This window comes from Hyposmocoma kahamanoa, unplaced genomic scaffold (genome assembly GCF_003589595.1).
Source record: "Hyposmocoma kahamanoa isolate Upper Pololo Valley unplaced genomic scaffold, ASM358959v1 101, whole genome shotgun sequence".
NCBI classification, from domain to species: Eukaryota; Metazoa; Arthropoda; class Insecta; order Lepidoptera; family Cosmopterigidae; genus Hyposmocoma; species Hyposmocoma kahamanoa.
Window position 1 is genome coordinate 2,082,019 of NW_020653333.1, and position 17,729 is coordinate 2,099,747.

The 17,729-nt window shown below is 36.3% G+C and overlaps 1 protein-coding gene across 4 annotated transcripts in view; it reads left to right on the plus strand.

Moving 5' to 3' along the window:
• Positions 1-17,729, plus strand: part of LOC113230219 (protein DEK) — a 40,405-nt gene that overhangs the window by 19,433 nt on the left and 3,243 nt on the right. For 2 of the 4 annotated variants that reach the window (XM_026464044.1, XM_026464066.1), the window contains exons 6-15: positions 331-457; positions 640-768; positions 2,099-2,261; positions 4,509-4,673; positions 5,704-5,789; positions 6,539-6,703; positions 9,651-9,764; positions 10,609-10,720; positions 11,407-11,594; positions 12,339-12,491. In XM_026464044.1, coding sequence (XP_026319829.1) covers positions 331-457; positions 640-768; positions 2,099-2,261; positions 4,509-4,673; positions 5,704-5,789; positions 6,539-6,703; positions 9,651-9,764; positions 10,609-10,720; positions 11,407-11,594; positions 12,339-12,491 — 1,402 coding nt within the window. Of the gene's footprint in view, positions 1-330; positions 458-639; positions 769-2,098; positions 2,262-4,508; positions 4,674-5,703; positions 5,790-6,538; positions 6,704-9,650; positions 9,765-10,608; positions 10,721-11,406; positions 11,595-12,338; positions 12,492-15,889; positions 16,050-17,729 lie in introns of all 4 variants that reach the window. The other 2 variants (XR_003310475.1, XM_026464052.1) reach the window with 2 other exon arrangements.

The following is a 17,729-nucleotide window of genomic DNA, read 5'->3' on the forward strand; positions in this document are numbered from 1 at the left end:
AACCACGACAAAGAGCGGTGACCGTAGCCCGTCTCTGAGTCGGCGACTCAACCTTTTAAATAAGTCTCGAGCGAACCCCAGGGCCCCGCCGTTTCGACCGCAACCGGTTCAAAGTCGTACATCGGCTCCAAGGCAAAATGTTTTGAGTGCTTTAGTCTCGCTAATTACAACCAATACATTCAAGATCTTACGAATAGTATCGAGATGGATTATTGTTGAGAAGTTAACTTCGATTTCATCGGAAATAATGGAAACCTTAAATTCCACTTGCCGTAGACTAGAATGAATACAAGGCGACTCCTAATATATTTTTTTTGTTTGTCAATGTAGAGTAAAGAAGGCAGCAAAGAAAGCTAAAGATGGCGAGGAGGACGATGACGAGGAAGACGAGGGCGGCGAAGAGGAGGAGGAAGAAGAGGAAGAGGAGGAGGCGCCCAAACCTAAGCCCAAGAAGGAGGTATATGGGATTTTCATTAAATTCTGTGATGCTCTATTTAATTGAATTTTCAAATAGGCTAAGCGTGTTGCGGGAAAGAGTGACACACGGCTCCCGTTTCACCACGAGTACCCCTCAGTTGCTCTGTGCAAGTACGTTCGTTGCGCATCTGTATAGTTAGTAAAACTGTGCTATTTTTACAGCCAACAGAGCCGCCGGTGCCGCTGCCTGCCGGCAAGGGCATCCCGCTGGGGCATATCAATAACGTCGAGATTTCGCTCTCGCGCTTTAAGACGCAAGACCAGAAGCTGTTGCATCAGTATCTTTACGGGGTAAGGTGTTTGGAACATAACATGTTGATTATTGATGACCGCTGTGGCATAATGCTTGCTGCCCAGAGTATCAGAGAGCAAGATTGGCTTGGCAGTATACCTGCCGTCTCATCTATTTCGTGGTTGAATTTAAAGACATTCTCATTTAACTAGTTATATACTCCTGGATTTGAGCTACCTTACATTTTTAGTATTAAATACACTAAGATGTTAACGCTTTAGCTTGATCCATTGATTGATTTTTGTTTTTCTGGTTTAAGTTCTTCATATCAATAATGACGACGAACAGGTGGAGTATTTTCACAAAAGATGTGTAGTAAAAACATTATGATATTCATTAAAATAATGTTTTGATTAGTGTTGGGTCATGGAAAAAATTCCATTTTCACTTCTCATGCTCTTAAAGTTCGTATTTATGCTGGGTGTAGGCTTCATAAAATAGGATTTTATGCTCTAGTGCATAAAATAGGATTTTTTACTCTAGTGCATAAAATAAAAAACCATCACATTAAATATGTCTAATTGTTGTAATTTTACATTCAATTTTAATTAAATAATATTATATTGCTGTATAAATTTCTCGCAATCGAAGTATAAAGCAGAGTGAGACTCGTTCATAAAACCCATTTTACCCTCGACTTAAGTATCCACCCTCACATGCGGCTCGGGTAGATATTCTCATCTCGGGAAAAATGACGCGTTTTATGCACTTGTTGTACAAAATACTATTTGAAAAAAAAAAAAAACATTTTTAGAAAAATTAATAATCTGTATATTTTTCCTTAATTTTCTACATTTGACGTTAACACCTGTCAAAGTTTAAGTTACTCTGAACGAAAACGATGGAGATATTAAAAATGTTTATTTTTTGCTGTTTTGAAATTTTTTTAGTTAAGTTTATTTTATAATTCACGCTAACTTAAATTTCAAAAGATATTTCTAAACGTAGAACATAGTATCTACCTTCGATAAGTACCTTCGATATTATATTTTTCCAATATAAAAAAAAATCCCTGTTTTAAATTTTTCGGAAAAATTACCCAACGGTAGTTTTGATTGATCAAAAAATATTACACAATTTAAAAACTATTGGCCCTCGGAGTATGTGCAACCAACAAAGTATGCTAGCTTCGTTGCGAACGCAGTCCCGTAAATATCATATTTCCTGGTATATCAAACATCATTTCCATAAGTTAAAAGTATAACCGGGGATTTTTTCTTTAATGATAATATTTTTGTGAACGTGCGAGATGTGAGCGAAGTCCAGGAATTGGTAATTGACAATAGAGTTAATCACTATTATGTCTAACGTATTTTTTTGTTCCATCAGCAACTGTGCCTCGACCGGAACGTAAAGCGCAACGTGAAGAAGTTCCGCGGCTACGAGTGGGCCATCGGGTCGGCCGAGTACAAAACCAAACTCGACGAAACCACCAAGATGGAGCCTAAACAACTGCGGACAATGTGCGAGATGCTCGATCTCGACAAGAAAGGTGCGTCTCACTACCAGACTTTTTTATTTATCGGTCGCAATATGGAATCGGACTACATCTGAAAGTATTTAAAATAATAATGGATATATTACAACCTAGAAATACTTATTTGTAATGCAAGGCTGCAAAGTTGTTTGACGGGAGTGCTTGTATTGAAACCAGAGCAAACGATGGAGTCTTAAGATTGCAAATAGAATCCTGAGTGTAGCGAGGGTTTGCTGCCGAGCGAAACACACAACTTTTCACCTCACCATAGCGAGGGAAATGGTAGATGAAAGAAAAACAGTTGAACTCTAACAAAATAATTTAATAAACAAAGTTATTTATCATTAGCAATTTAACGTCAACAATAATAAGAATAAAATATATCAACGGATTTATATTACATAAATAATGTATGACAAATCGCGTAGTCAACGTTATGATTTTTTTTTCATCGCAAGAAAAAGTTAGGTGCACCACAGTCCATCGTCAAGTTCGGATTTCAAAAACCTTTTCCATGGTAGCGTGTAAAAAACGCTTTTGCGCGCAGATTTCTAATAAAAAACGCTTTTGCGCGCAGATTTCTAATGAGAAAGAACGCCTTTCCGAACTATTAAGGTGGAAAATATTTTATTTAAATAAAGTTTTTAAACCCTAAAACGATGTTTATGTATATTGATTGAATTTATCGTTTTAATTATACAGGCTGTATATTTGAAAGTGGGACATACTTATAGAGTGCTTTATATACTTGATTGTGAACCCAAGGAAATAATAAACTAATGAACTTAAACTTTACAAGAAATATTTTGAAATTTTTTTTTACGACTACTTGAGAACAACTTTAGTTATCAAAATCTATGCACATCACTATTAATGCTCCGACGCAGCGGCGAAAAGCAAAGCACAGGTCAGGGGTGGGGACGCGGGCGCATACGCGAAATTGCTCAATCCACGCGCGACCTTGATCTAACGAAGACACGTAAATTATTTGTACTTCCGCTCGCCCAATCGCCGCAAAATGGATATTTATTCTAACGTCGAATTGACTGAGATGGTGCGACTTTACGCAATTAATGGTGATGAAATGTTCCCAAATCGGAGTTTACGCGGAGGAGGTGAACAGTGTCGAAGTGTTGCGTGAGAGGATTATCTCAGCATTTTATACTGTGAGACAAAATGTGTTTGTGTTGTACAATTTAAAACAAAATTTACTATGCCGTGTTAGACTATGCATTGTGGTAAACGGTGGACATTTTGAACACTTGCTCCGTACCACGTAAGTGTAAATAAATGGTAAATAACTAAAAAATCAATCAATGTAAATAATTTCATTTCACATTTTTAACTACGCCAAAAACCTCAATTCTTATTAAATGATAACTAGTTACTAAATCATAAACTTATCTTTTTTAGTACGTAAAACGTTTCGATGATAGTCAAGTAAAAAATAATGAACCTAAGCTAAAACGTAAATGTGAAATCATTGTTATTGTTGCTGTCTCACTCGGCACTCACTTGGTAGTATTCCCATTGCACTCGAAATCAAGCGTAAAGGGAAACGGTTTATTCCTATGTACACTTCAAAACACGTTTGTTGATTTATTTTTTGTTCTATCACATATCCTAATTTTATTTTAGTCTATGTTAAGCTGTAACATGATTTACTATGACATGTATGTATCTCACTTTCAAATATACAGCCAGTAGAAACGTTATTTGTAAGTACATGTAAAGGTACATAAATAAATATTACACAACAACACATACATTGCTCTGATCCCAAAGTAAATAACTAAAGCACTTGTATTATGGAAATCGGAAACAACGACGGTACCACAAACACCCAGACCCGAGACAATATAGAAAAATTAGTTTTCTACACTGACCCGGTAGGGTATCCAACCCGGGACCTCGGAAAGTGTTCTGACTATACAATAATACAGTAAGGATAATATGAATAAAATAGTTACTATGGTTACCATATATAAATTTAAAAAATATAAAAAAAGACTAAGCTGCATGGTCTAAAGGTCTTTCTGCCTTTCCGCAAGGAAAAGTACATAACATAACATCAATAATTTCAACAATTCAACTGTATTTTAACAATCGAGCAAATCCGTAGGTACTTTAAGATTTATTCTGATTATTGTCCAATTGCCTATTCAAGAAGTTAATGAGATTCGGTTCGGAAGAGATGGACGGTGCGAGGCTGCCGAAGGGCTGTAAAAGGTCAGAACACTAACGGTGAGTTTTCGTGGACAGGGTCCCCCAGCGACCTGGCGGCGCGCATCGTGGGCTTCCTGCAGCAGCCGACGGCCAACTCGCCGCATGCGCGTGGATCGGCGCGGGCGCCGCCCCCCGCCGCGCCCGCCAACGCGCCTGGCGGCCGGCCCCGCCGCTCGGCCGCCGTCAAGGTGCACAACCGCGGTGAGTTTTCGCGCCCTTTTCTACGATCCTGGCACACGTCTTTCGCTTCATCAACACGCATCCGTGCTTTCGTTTATGACGTCGCAATTACATCATTGTGACTCAAGTAAAAGTCGAAAAAGGTGGAAGGTACTCAATTCGACTGTATGTTGTTTTTTGTATGTATGTTAGATTAATCACAGATTGAGCTTGTGTTTGATGAATTACATGGATTTGAAATCATTAAGCCGTTCTTGTGGAGTTTTATCATTTGACAGTGACGTAATGACGTTGACGTTTTGTTACTAGGAAATGATAATAATAACACTTCAGTTTTATAAATTTTTGTTGTTGATTTTTGGAATTTCGAAACTGATTCTGGGTCCAAGCGTTACTCTTTTGTCCTCTGCCCAAGCCTAACCGCCATTAAGGAAATTATAATAATCTGATTTTTGACATTCTTGAAATTTAAATGCCTTATTTGTTATTTCAATACATTCCTTTGATAATTCGTAATTTGTGAACCGATGTTGATGATACTTTTTTTTTTGTTGGAGAAAGGGTACCCAGTACCCAGTAGTGGTCCCATTTAAATTTGAAGAAAATATTCCTCCTCCTAATAAGGGTCGCAAACTAGGGGATGTTTCCGGTTTCGCGCTCTTCAATAAAACTTGGCAAATTACCTATATTTCACGAACTTTTCAGGTCTGTTTTTTTGGTACTCTGTACTATAATTGTAAGTCAATGCTCTATACTGATATTATGTAGGAACTTCTCAACTTTTCGACCAAAATTTAGACAAATTATGGCAATGTTTAAGTTAGCTAATGTCATTTTTGTCGACTGTTATTTGAAAACATAATTGACAACCGACCACGTTTGCCATTTTTGATTTTTGCCATTGTTGAAGCCGATGCGATAAACCAAGAAAATGATACACACAAAAAAATTAGAGATTCGAGACATGACTCCCCAAATAAAACACATTTGGTATGGTTAGAATGAATCTGTTTAGGAGTGCTAATTATTGGAATATAATATTTGCTTGCAGGCTATTCTGACGAAGAATATGAAACAGACCCGGAGACAAAGATCAAGGGTCCCAAACCAGCTAAGGATGGCTCGGAAGATTCAGATGTAAGTATTGTAATAATGAATATTTTTAACGTTACTTTTTTTTATAATTCATTTTATATTACTTTTTTTTATAATGCCAAGTGACGGGACGAATAAGTCGTGCGCCCAGTGGTAAGCGACACGCCTATCTATAACAGTTGCAGTGCCACTTAGAGGTTTTAAATCGCAAAGATCTTATGGGCACTGCCACTGCACCTGTTATCCTGAGACATAAGTTGACAAGTCCTATATGCCTGTAATGCTAACATTACTGGCATTATTGGCATCAGAAACAGGTAAGGTGACAGTACTTTTCACAATCTCTACTGCTATTTAAATCTGTGAATATTCACATTCTGTGTTTTAGTTTTAAGTGGTAGAAGCCGTATAAAATATGATAGTTAATGGTGAACCGAGTCGCATACTGGGGGAATAGATAGTGCAACTTTACAGGCTGACGAACTCTACTTACCAAATATTTTGCTTTAATTTTTTTCGTTAATAGAACGTGTGAACCTCGCCACATGATGATGATCGTGAAATTACAGGCACATGGGACTTGTCAACTTAAGTCTCAGGGTGACGGGCGCAGTGGCATTGCCCCTCAGATTTTTGCAATTTAAAGCTCTGAGTGGCATTGGAACTGTTGTGAACAGGCGTGTAGCTTAAGATCAGGCACACGACTTGTTCGTCTCGCCACATGATATTATAAAAAAACAAAAACCTTTTTAATGAATTTTGAACATTAGTGCAATGCAATATGTGTACAGGGTTCGTTCAACCCGAGCGCTTCAGAAGAGGCAGATTCGGACTTCGATCCCGAGGCGGGCGAAGGCGTTAGCGCCGGCCCGCGCAAGCGCAAGAGCACCGGACGGCGTCGCTCCAACAACAAGCCCGGCAAGAAGGGGCGCAAACCCAAGGGCAAGAAAGGGAAGGTACGTACTTCAGCTTTTGCAAGGTGTGGATTGAATCGAAGGAATTGCTCGTCCTAGTTCCTGTCGAAAGTTGAATCTATTAATTTTTTTTACAAAGTGAACAATTAAATTATCCATGGAATCAATTATTAAAACTGTGCTTAAGAATTTCCTACCTTTATACAATTTGAATCAATTACATCTGTAAATGTAAACTTCTAATAGGAATAACTATTTTCCGTACTATTTTGTGTAGCAATATCTCAAAAGTCGTAAATTTATGTATATCTTCGAGATATTCAAGATAAATGTGTTCACGTCATCGGATGTGAAACATTTTTTTTTTCGGATCTAAAATACCCCATTTTAGACCATTTTAGAGATACTATCTTCGGAAGATAGAAACAAATAGCTTCTAAATTCTAAATTCATAGATGTTTTCTTAAATTTTTGTTAGGTTTTTCTGATAAAAAGAATATTTAAAATATACATTTGATATTAAATGGTAAGCCACATGTTTTATGTAGAAACTTTTATTGTATTTCAATCAGCCGTTTTTAAAAATACCTTAATTTCCTCTTTTAGTAGAAAAAATAAATAAAAATATTACTGTATATGAAGAACATAACTAATTTAAATATGACTTGTGACTTGTAATACTTGACTCATATAAAGAACTAAAGGGCACAATTGTATCCTGTTGTGCCTTTTTTATGTTATTATATTGTAATTGAACTACACAATAAGGGCACAGTTCCGTAAAATTCTGATATTTTTGTTTTTAACATAATAAACGTCAAATATGACTTTCTATAACAAGAAATCTTATTATTGATGTCAGTTGTGCCCGTTGAGCTTGCAGTATATTTAACAATGATTGAGATATATTTTTACAAAAGAGAAAATAGGTAGATTGGTCTTTCTTTCCCGATTCTAAATAGGTATCAGTAGCGAGGCGTGAAAATTTTCCTTGGTAAAGCCGAAGCTTACTGTAACAAAAATTTCATTGCCCGCTAAAAAGGCGCCTTGACGACATTTAAACACAACACTTATTAACACACAAGATACTAGGTCACTTCAATTCACAGGAATGCTTAGTCTACCCACGAAATGACCATAGCTTTTAAAGTAATTTTATATTTTAAGATGCCCGTCGCGATACGAAAGTTTGTAAACAAACCCATGAATGCTAAGGGTCGTATTCTAGAACTCTAATCATTGCAATCAATCAGTATGGTTCAAAGCAATAGAAATCATACTCAAGTCCTTGCCATTAGGGTCGTATTTCCAGTGCTTAGAATCATAATCAAGTCTGCTCAAATCTGACTTGAGTATTGAGTACAGTTCTGGAATACGACCCTTAGTGTTGCTATTTTAATTACCTACGAATTACCATGACCTTTTACATACATTCTTTACGTAGTCCTATTAAAAAGAAACACCGAATTAAAATTTAATTCGGTGTTTATATTTAATATACATACGTATATAACACTATTTATCGTTAAGATTTACAAAATAGAAATTAACCATATTATTTTGTATTGATTTGCTATTATGATAATTTTCTTACATTGTTTTAAGTAAGTTCTACGTATGGCAACGATTCTGTCATTAAAACAAATGAAACTATAATGTGTTTCAATAAGGTTTAAATTTAAGTGAATGCTTTTCGACAATAACTCGAACCATTGCGGCTTCTCGGCCGCCATTTCTTTAGATGTTATAAAGCGGATTTTTGCGAATGTCTGCGTATATTTTGATGGGTGCGCGTAGATTTCATGAATGAAATAGAACTCGCAGATCCACCGGCCTACCTCGCGCTGATTGGTCCAGATGCATCGGGTCAAGTTATTACGCGTTTAATAGTGAATATTTTGAATAAATGTTTTTTTAAGTGGTGGGGTATGGTCGCTGTCACTGGTAATAGGTACGCGGAATGTGTTAGGCAAGCCGGTGGGAAGCGAGTTATATGGACGCCTCGCCACTGATAGGTATGTAACTCAATTTTCATAAAAATTTTAGTTGTGCCCGTTTTCTTTCCGAGGGCAGTCTGTTGACTGTAAGCCGTGGCCAAGGGACATGGCCCTGTACTCACGTTATCCGCCCTAAACAATTACTTACACATTAATGTGAAATAAGTAATACTCGACCAAGTTAAAAAACGCATGATGCGAATGAAGCTTCGTACTTGATATTGTCTTTAATATGGTCGAGTATTGCTTATGTGACAGTAATTGTGTTCGGACGGATGTCAGACGAACGAGAGCAGACCCCCTTGGACTGAAGGGACCCGTAAAGAACTATTTAAGATCCGACAAAAACTATTCGCGAAAACCTAAGAACTACATGTTCATTATTTTTTCTGAGTGTTCGATCTTTGTCTTAATAATTATAACAAAGTAGTGGAGTAATTTCTCATAAAAAGAATTGAATATCAATTCAATAAAAATTTAAATACAAATACAATGAATAGCGACGTCTCTAGCCGGAGCTGGTAGCTGTAAAGGTATCTAACTGGGTGACGAAATATAATAGTTTTCTCATAGATGGCGTTACGGCTAAAAAGTTGTTGAGAAACCAAATAGTAAGCACATAGAAAAATTCGTGAGGTCCGCTGGTTCATTCCGTGTCTTAGTTGGGGTCTGACACGGTATGCTAGAAGACGTCGGTTCGAATCCGGCCGGATCAATGGAATTTTTTTCTCAGTGTTCGATCTTTGTATTAATTTTTTTTTTTAAAGAGCTTTATTATAACGCACACACTCAACATAGCCCCGCACTAGGGAAACCCTGTATCGCGGGTGCCATGGACACACACATAGACAACCACAAATTACACCCAAACTCACGAGATAAATAAATGTAGGTCATACAAATATTTCTTTCGGCCCGGGAATCGAACCTTGGACCTCTGCGTACATGTTATTGGTAGCAGCCTAATCCTTCTAGTTCTTTTTTCTACCCAGGGAGCGGTGAAGCCGACACGCGGGAGACGCGCGCGCTCTGACAGCGAGGAAGAGAGCGAGAAGTCCGACAGTGAGAGCGACAACGAGTCCGCTAGCGAGGGAGAAGAGTCCGACGTTAGTATACGCCATATCCACCTCGTTTCGTACAGTAGAACACAGCTGGAAATTAGTCACATATATAATGAATGTGTCAGTCTGCAAGTAGAGGTGTTTTATATGTAGTGTATTTTAAATATATCTATTTTGTGTAAGAACATTATAATATTCCGCCTAAGATACTTTCAATTGCTAATCGACACGAGAGAATATTCTAGACTAAATTTATAATTATTAGTATTGTTACAAATTGTAGGATAATTCGTCATCATAGTAAACCTATACTATACTGCCGTCCACTAACTAAAACGCGGCTATTCCTATACCTGAGCATCTCCTTTGAAGGAACGGGTTCAAGTCTCAGTCCACATTCTAGTCGGATGCGGCTTGGGGACTACTGGTTTTCAAAGAGTTTTCTTAACCTTCTCTGAGGTCTTATCGCGATGTTTTCATATTACCGTTTTCTCAATGAAGCAAGAGACTGATTGATCTTAACTGCACATGATTCGAAACGGCTGAAAGGCACAGGTTCGAGATGGATTTTTTATCCAACTACTAGCTGGTGCCCGCGACTTTGTCTGCGTAGAATAAATACTTCGTGTAGCCTACTTTACTACTAACTTAAGAAATGATTGGTTCTTCATACAAAATTTCATCCCCTATGTCACCCCCTTTAAGATTGATTTTTGTGACAAAAACTAGCCTATGTTCTTCTCCTAGATCCCATCTATATACCCAAAATTCATCAAATTTGAATCAACGGTTTATACGTGAAACCGCAAGACAGTTACTTTTGCATTTATAATATTAGTGTGCCTATGATAGGATTATTAGTAAACTAATTGAAATTATTGATGTTCAGGAGCCAAAATCGAAGCGCGGCAGGCCAATCGCCGTGGCTAAAGGCCGCAAGGGCGCTGTCGCAAAGCCCAACGCCAAGGCCCCCGCCAAGCGGAAAGCACCCACGCCCCCAGGTAAACTAATCACTCGTAAATGTTACACTTGTAAAGCTAAAACACATACCTTTTACACATAAACATTTGATAATTACATCATATACATACATCAACTGCCTGCCGTTGGATTGCCTTTTTACGTGTCTGTATTATGTCTACATCTTTAAGTAGCAGTAGAGCTCCTTGTGAAAATGCTCGTCCAGGGAAGTAATGCTACCTTACCTATTTCTGCCGCCAAACAGTAATGACAACATTACTGTGTTCTGGTTTTGAAGGGTAAGGGTGCTGGTGAAATTTCAGGCACATGGGACTTGTCAACTTATGTCTCAGGGTGACGGGCGCAGTGGCAGTGCCCTTCAGATCTTTGCGGTTTAAAGCTCTGAGTGGCACTGCAACTGTTATGGACAGGCGTGGTGTAGCTTACCACCATGCGTACGACTTGTTCGTCCCGTCACTTGATATTATAAAAAAAAATCTACCTGTTGTTAGTATGCAAGTGTGACAGCTACTGGCATATGTACAGTTTATGCTTTACATTGTTGTATCATATAAATATACCAAATAATATATAAAACGAGTGCACAAAAGAAATTGTATACAATCACTTTCTTATAATATATTTAACACACACTAAATGAGAAACTGAGAAATGAGAAACATTTTGAAGTAGAATTAACTTAAGTATGTAACTTTTACCCCAAAAGCAGCAAAGAAGAAGGGCAAGCCAGGGCGACCTGCTGCCGCTAAGAAGGGAAAGAAGGCGTCATCTGAAGAGGAGTCGGGAGAGGGCAGCGAAGAAGAGGAGGAGGAGGAGGGTAGTGAGGAGGAGGAGGAGGAAAGCGGAGAAGAATCCGACGCCCCCACTGACAAGAAAGCCAAACGGCCGCCTACTGTGAGTAAAGCAAACTGTGGAGAGAACAAAAGACAATGTTTTTAAAAAGTGGAAGGGTTTCATAGATTGGAGGTTATACTACGTTGACATAAGAACTACGACAATTTCCTTTTACGTGTCGATGTTATTAAGTTTGTGTTATTAATTATGTTAAGTTTTTATTTATGCTTATCGTACATAATTATAATGTAAGTTTTGTCATCCAACACAATATTTCAAGGTATGGTAAGTCATGACCACAGACCTCGGTAAGTTTCTCCAACGGTTTCTCCAACGTTGGTATAGGTCGGCCGCGTCTGCGACGATTGTCGTAACAGAGTCAGGACTCAATGGCATATACTTATAATAAACAATTTTAATTACGACAACGAGATAGATCTTATTGTTCTAAACTTGTGGGCAGTATAATCGGGCAGCTAACAAAACTTGACCTTTGGTTTCTATAGTTTATAAAACTTTAAATTGATAACATAGAAAGCGATATATAATGGATTAAGGGATATGTCCCTTCAAGTGCATTTTATAAATACATACCCTTACATACTTACCTCCAATGAGGTAGATAGAGATTATTTACTTCTACTTACGTAAAAGAAAACTCTGTTCGCTTCCGTAAACGAAGACAGTTAAAAACCGGACAGCTAATAAGACGGGGTTCAGTAAGAATGAATCCTGGGCCTTGTACTTTGTATACTTCATGTTTTTTCATATACCTTTATAACAACATTTATTTGTTTATACCAGGACGAGGAGATCAAGAAGTACGTGAAGCAGATTCTGGAGGGCGCGAATCTGGAGCAGATCACGATGAAGACAGTGTGTAAACAGGTGTACAGTCACTATCCTGACTTTGACCTGGCACACAAGAAGGACTTCATCAAGGCCACAGTCAAGTCGGTCAGTACTCAATCGCTTTTGTAATGCCTACTTTTCTACAGTATCGTCCTTTACAACACTAATAGACTTATTTTACAATTTCGAAGGATTTACACTTATTTATTCGTTTCAGAATTTCATCAAGTTGTGACGTATTTAGTTAATTATAGTTAAAATTTAAAATTACACTTTTTAATGTACAACACGTTCATGGGCATTAAGACTGTTAACAGATTAACTGCATGCAGTCGAAACCGACTTCATGCAGCCGCGATCGACTGTATGCAGTTAACGCGTGAAGTCATTATTGACTTCAAGCAGTCAATCTATTAGCAGCCTAACAGGGTTTATCGTAAAATTAAATATAAGAATATGATAGTACGGGGTACTTCGTTTAGCTATATAGATATCAAAAAACCAACTACGGGCTTTACAGTATGATTTCAAAGTGCTTTCTGAGAATTTGCCCAGCATACTGACAAAATTCAATGATTTATAGTTTCTCTATTTTTAAGACGGAGTAAAATGACACTTCATTGCGCAAGTGTTGCCCGCTTGCAAGTAGTTAGTGATTGCGGTCTATGAGTATTATATCAACTATCGACTGAATATTGGTCACGCTTATGGAATAAATAGCTGAACTTGTTACATTCGAATCATCCTGGACCCATTATTCATCCAATTACTGAGCACAAGTGCATTCGAATTTTTTGTAAGTTCATACATACATATGTTTATGAAATATACAAAGAGGAGACATATTTTAAAGATTTTTCATTTTAATTCAGTACAAATAATCAAATTCAGCTATTCTTGTTCAAATGTATATGAATAAAAATTGATCTCGATACTACTAGGTCAAAAAAATTGTCTAAATAAGGATAAAAAAGTAGTGACGCATTTTTTCTTTTTTTTTGCACACTCCTAGCCTCGCATTGGGGAAATCCTGTATAAAATTTTATGAAAACTGGCAACCCTACAAATGTCATTTTACTCCGTCTTCATAAAAGACAGACTATACATACATTGAATATTTTATATTGAATCAACATAAGCTCTACGGCAAGAACAGTTTGTGTGGTACTGTCCATGAAAGGGATAATAAACGCACGTTTGGCCACAACAGTGTAATCAACAGTGGTACGTGTTTTTCAACAAAATAACTATTCGCTCTTACCGTGAACAACCCCAAATTGTAGTCTTCGAGAAACAGTGTTGTAAGGGACAATATAAGGTCACTAGTTTATTAGTTCATATTCTGACTTCTACATAAACCATTTATGGTCCCTAAACATAGAGATGAGATTAACTGCTATACTCGCATAGCGCGCTATTGAAAGTGCTAAAATTAGAATTTTTAGCAGCTCTAGGTCGTGTGATAAAGTAACGAATGGAAAGAAACGTGAAACAGTTGACGCGTGCTAACTTGCTAAGCATAGCATCTATCTATAGAATAATCTACAGTTTTTACGGTTACTTAGGACTAGTTTCATTTGTTTTGTAACTATTACATGTGGTGGTTACAGGTTATAGAACTTCATACTTAAACAATTTACTATTTACAATTTACACAAAACTTTACACTGGTTAATTACATTAAATTACATTCATAATAATTCTTTCTCCTACACTTATTAATTAAACAAACGCTAAATTAACTAAATAAATCCAAGTAATTATATCTTAATTTAAATCGCTTCTTCAGACAACATTTTGCTAACATTCCACCATTAGCTCAAAATCGTATTAAAACGTAACCAAAATTATAATTTATAACATAACTATAGTACTTGCTAAGTGCTAAATATAGCATTAGCATTTAGCGTACTCAAACGTGAAATTTAACAGCAATATGATGATGTATATATATTTTTGTAATATTCTTAGTGTTTAAAATAAATAAAAAAAAAAAAATAAATAAACCAATCAGCTATTTCGCGTTTCGCACCAAATGTTGAATGCTACAAATAATATGTGAAAGTAGTTCACATTATAATTGTTTCAACCAAGAGCCGCAATTTTCACATAGAATATAGTGCCATCTATGAAATATTAGCTCAGGATGAAGAAGGATTTTGTTTATTAGCTGCGTAAGTAAAGCAGGGATAGATTGATGGCAATCGACGCATTGAAATATTGTAAAATTGTGTCGCTAGATGGCATTTATTTTAATTTTCTTAACATACTCCAATCCAAACTGAAAAAAAGTACGTTATAATTTTAGCACCTTTATTTCTTTCAAAGTATAATTGCTATAATTTTTTTTATTTAACTTTATAATTTGAGCTATATATTATATTAACAATTTCTATCTAAATACCTCCTGATATCGCGAAAAACAAAAACAGATTTTCATCGGTAAATGTTCCCATGTTAAAATTTGTTTGGCTTTATATACTGACCATATAAAGTGTTCGTGACATCAATTTCAATCTAAAACTCAAACACGAAGCTGCCAAGGTTAGACGTTAAAACTTAGTTCTGTACCAAAACCATGGAAAACCAACCATTTTCCAGATATTCTCAACTGATGCTCAGAAAATGAATAGGGTTCTGCGTTTGTTTAGAATCGTATGAAACACGCTTAACTGCCAGAAATTTGTGTGTTTTTAAGTTGGCTGTGTTCTTTGATTTACGCAATTTTATTGAACATTAATATAATGATATATTATAATTGGATAATTGGACGACATTACGAATAAAATATATACATTATACATACATAACGACTGTGAACTGGCAATCGGTACTATCTAAATTTTGACAGCTTCACAGGTGGAGAAAAAAATTGTTTGCGTCATTTATATAGCACCTGGTTTATTAAATAAAAATGCGTAGTTTTTAAATATTTTTATTACACATGTATGTATGTGTATACGTATTTTTATTTAGTAAACCAGATGCTGTATAAATGACTTTGACAATTTTCACAACTGTAAAGATAATACCGGTTGCCAGTTCACAGTCGATAAGTTCACGCCCTTGTCCCACAAGAGGGGTAGGCAGAGAAAAAATAAATACAAAAGTAATTATAACATTTACAAGTGTTGAAATTGCCCAATGCAAATGAAGCGATGATCGCTTAAGTGTTACAGAAAAGTAAATCGAAACAAAAAGTTATATAATATAACTAGCTGCAAATATTTTTTTTCTAATCAAATTGCTTACTATCATTAGCAATCTCCAGCTTTACCTAAAATTCTGTAATCCCACTACCTATAGCAATTCACTTATCAAATTCATGTGGTACCCGATTTTTCATAAATTCCCGAGATGGTCCACTGACCGAAAGTAGTTTCGGACCCCAGGTTTATTAAAAGCTGCACTACAGACTCATATTGCATGCATCTATGTCACAATAAACGCTTTGCATGTTTTTGAAATCTTTATTTTCTTATTTTCTTTTTCGTTTGTTGCAGTGTATTTAAGATGTTAGGAGTTAAGGGCGGCGTGTAGATGTCTACATAGTATACCTATAGTTTTTAAAAGGACATAGTTTTATATATTATTATAATAATAATATATTATCGATTATAATATCTGACAAGTCGACTGGACACTCCCGCTTTTCTTTACAAGGTAGAGTTTTTTTATTATTTTTGCATGCTTGCTTTTTGGTTTTATATAGTAACGGTGTGACTAGCAGTACAGAACCATCGACTTATCTGTGATACGACAATGAGACTTATTCACGACAACACGTTGAGACTTCAAAAGAACTCTCTTAGGAATTTCTACTTTATATTGACGAATTTTTACTTTTATTATTGGACGGAATTTTATTATAGTAAAATGTAACCTATGAAATGAAACTATTTTTCCGGATTTAAATCGCGTATATTTGTTTTTTCAAACATACCAAAGTTTCGGGCCTTTTGCAGGTCCGATGGTCACGATTGACTGTAAAATGTAACCTTTTAAATATTAGATTCAGACCTGAATCTCAATTTTGCCAGATGAAATTAATTATATTCGCCAGTTCTACAGTAGATATGAACGCCGCGTTTCCCTCCGCGCCACTGCTGCCGACAAATGCAATCGGCGCTCAGTGGGCCCAAGTTGATAATTCTTGGACATAGGAATAACTTGGGACTATCGAGCTAATTTTTTTTATGTGATAGATAATAACATTCCTAACAACTTTTATTCTTGTATAATTTATTGAAAAGTTGATAGTTTCGGAGAAAAAAAAAATTACTATTTTGTTGTATGGAGAACATACATTTTATTTTTTATAGCTCGATACTCCACAAGTTGTTCCTATCTCCAAGAATTATCAATTTGGGCCCACTGTGCGGCGTTCCGTTCAGTTCGATCAGGCGCTCCGATCCTACGCACGCGCACGCTTCCATATTGTGTATGCATAGTGAAAATGGAGACACTATAAAACTTGTGACTTTGTATTCGAAGATGTTTTATTTAAAACATTAATTTGTCAATTTCTGGCGTCGCCATTTTCACTACGCATACACAACACGGAAGCGTGCGTGTGCGTATGGTCGGAGCGCCTGATCGAATTGATAAAAAATTGATTAATATAGAAAATTTCTTTTTTTTATTTTTTCTTTGAAAAAGTATTTGTATAACGGATTTTGTAAAAGCAAACACCGTTATACAAATTCGTTTTTTGGTCAAGCTCGCGCCGCCGCCGCCGACACTTTTTCGTCGCCGCCGCCGGTTGGTCTATTATCGGCGCTATCTATTCTACAGTAAAACTCAAATGATTCAGAAGTTAGGACTTTTAAGAATAGTACAGTCGGTGATTGCGCTTGACACTTTGCAACATTCTTATCAGTGAGGCTTATTTAGTCAGCCGCTACAGAAAGTTGGACCTATGGTTTATTTATTTATAATAAGTATAAGGAATTTAATCCTTATGTCACACTTAACGTGCTCTGTGCCCTGAACTATAGGTATTAAAATGGTGAAGGTCGTTTTATTGACATGGGTTTCCATGTCAATAAAATTGGAAGCAAATTTATTTGCTACTCCGCGCTTAATGGTAAAACCACATAAGTGACATTTTCCACAAAAAATCTCCAAATTATGTATCAGTTGTAAGAAATTCACCATCTTTCTAAGTTTAGAGTTTTTTTGTTATGGAGTTTCACGTGCAGAAAGATATTGATTTTCTTATCATAGCTATATAAATTAAAGACTTTTTGTGGAAAATGTCACTTACGTGGTTCTACATTGAAATAGACGATATATAATATACGAATATATAAATAAATAAAAAATATATCCGACTCGATTTCG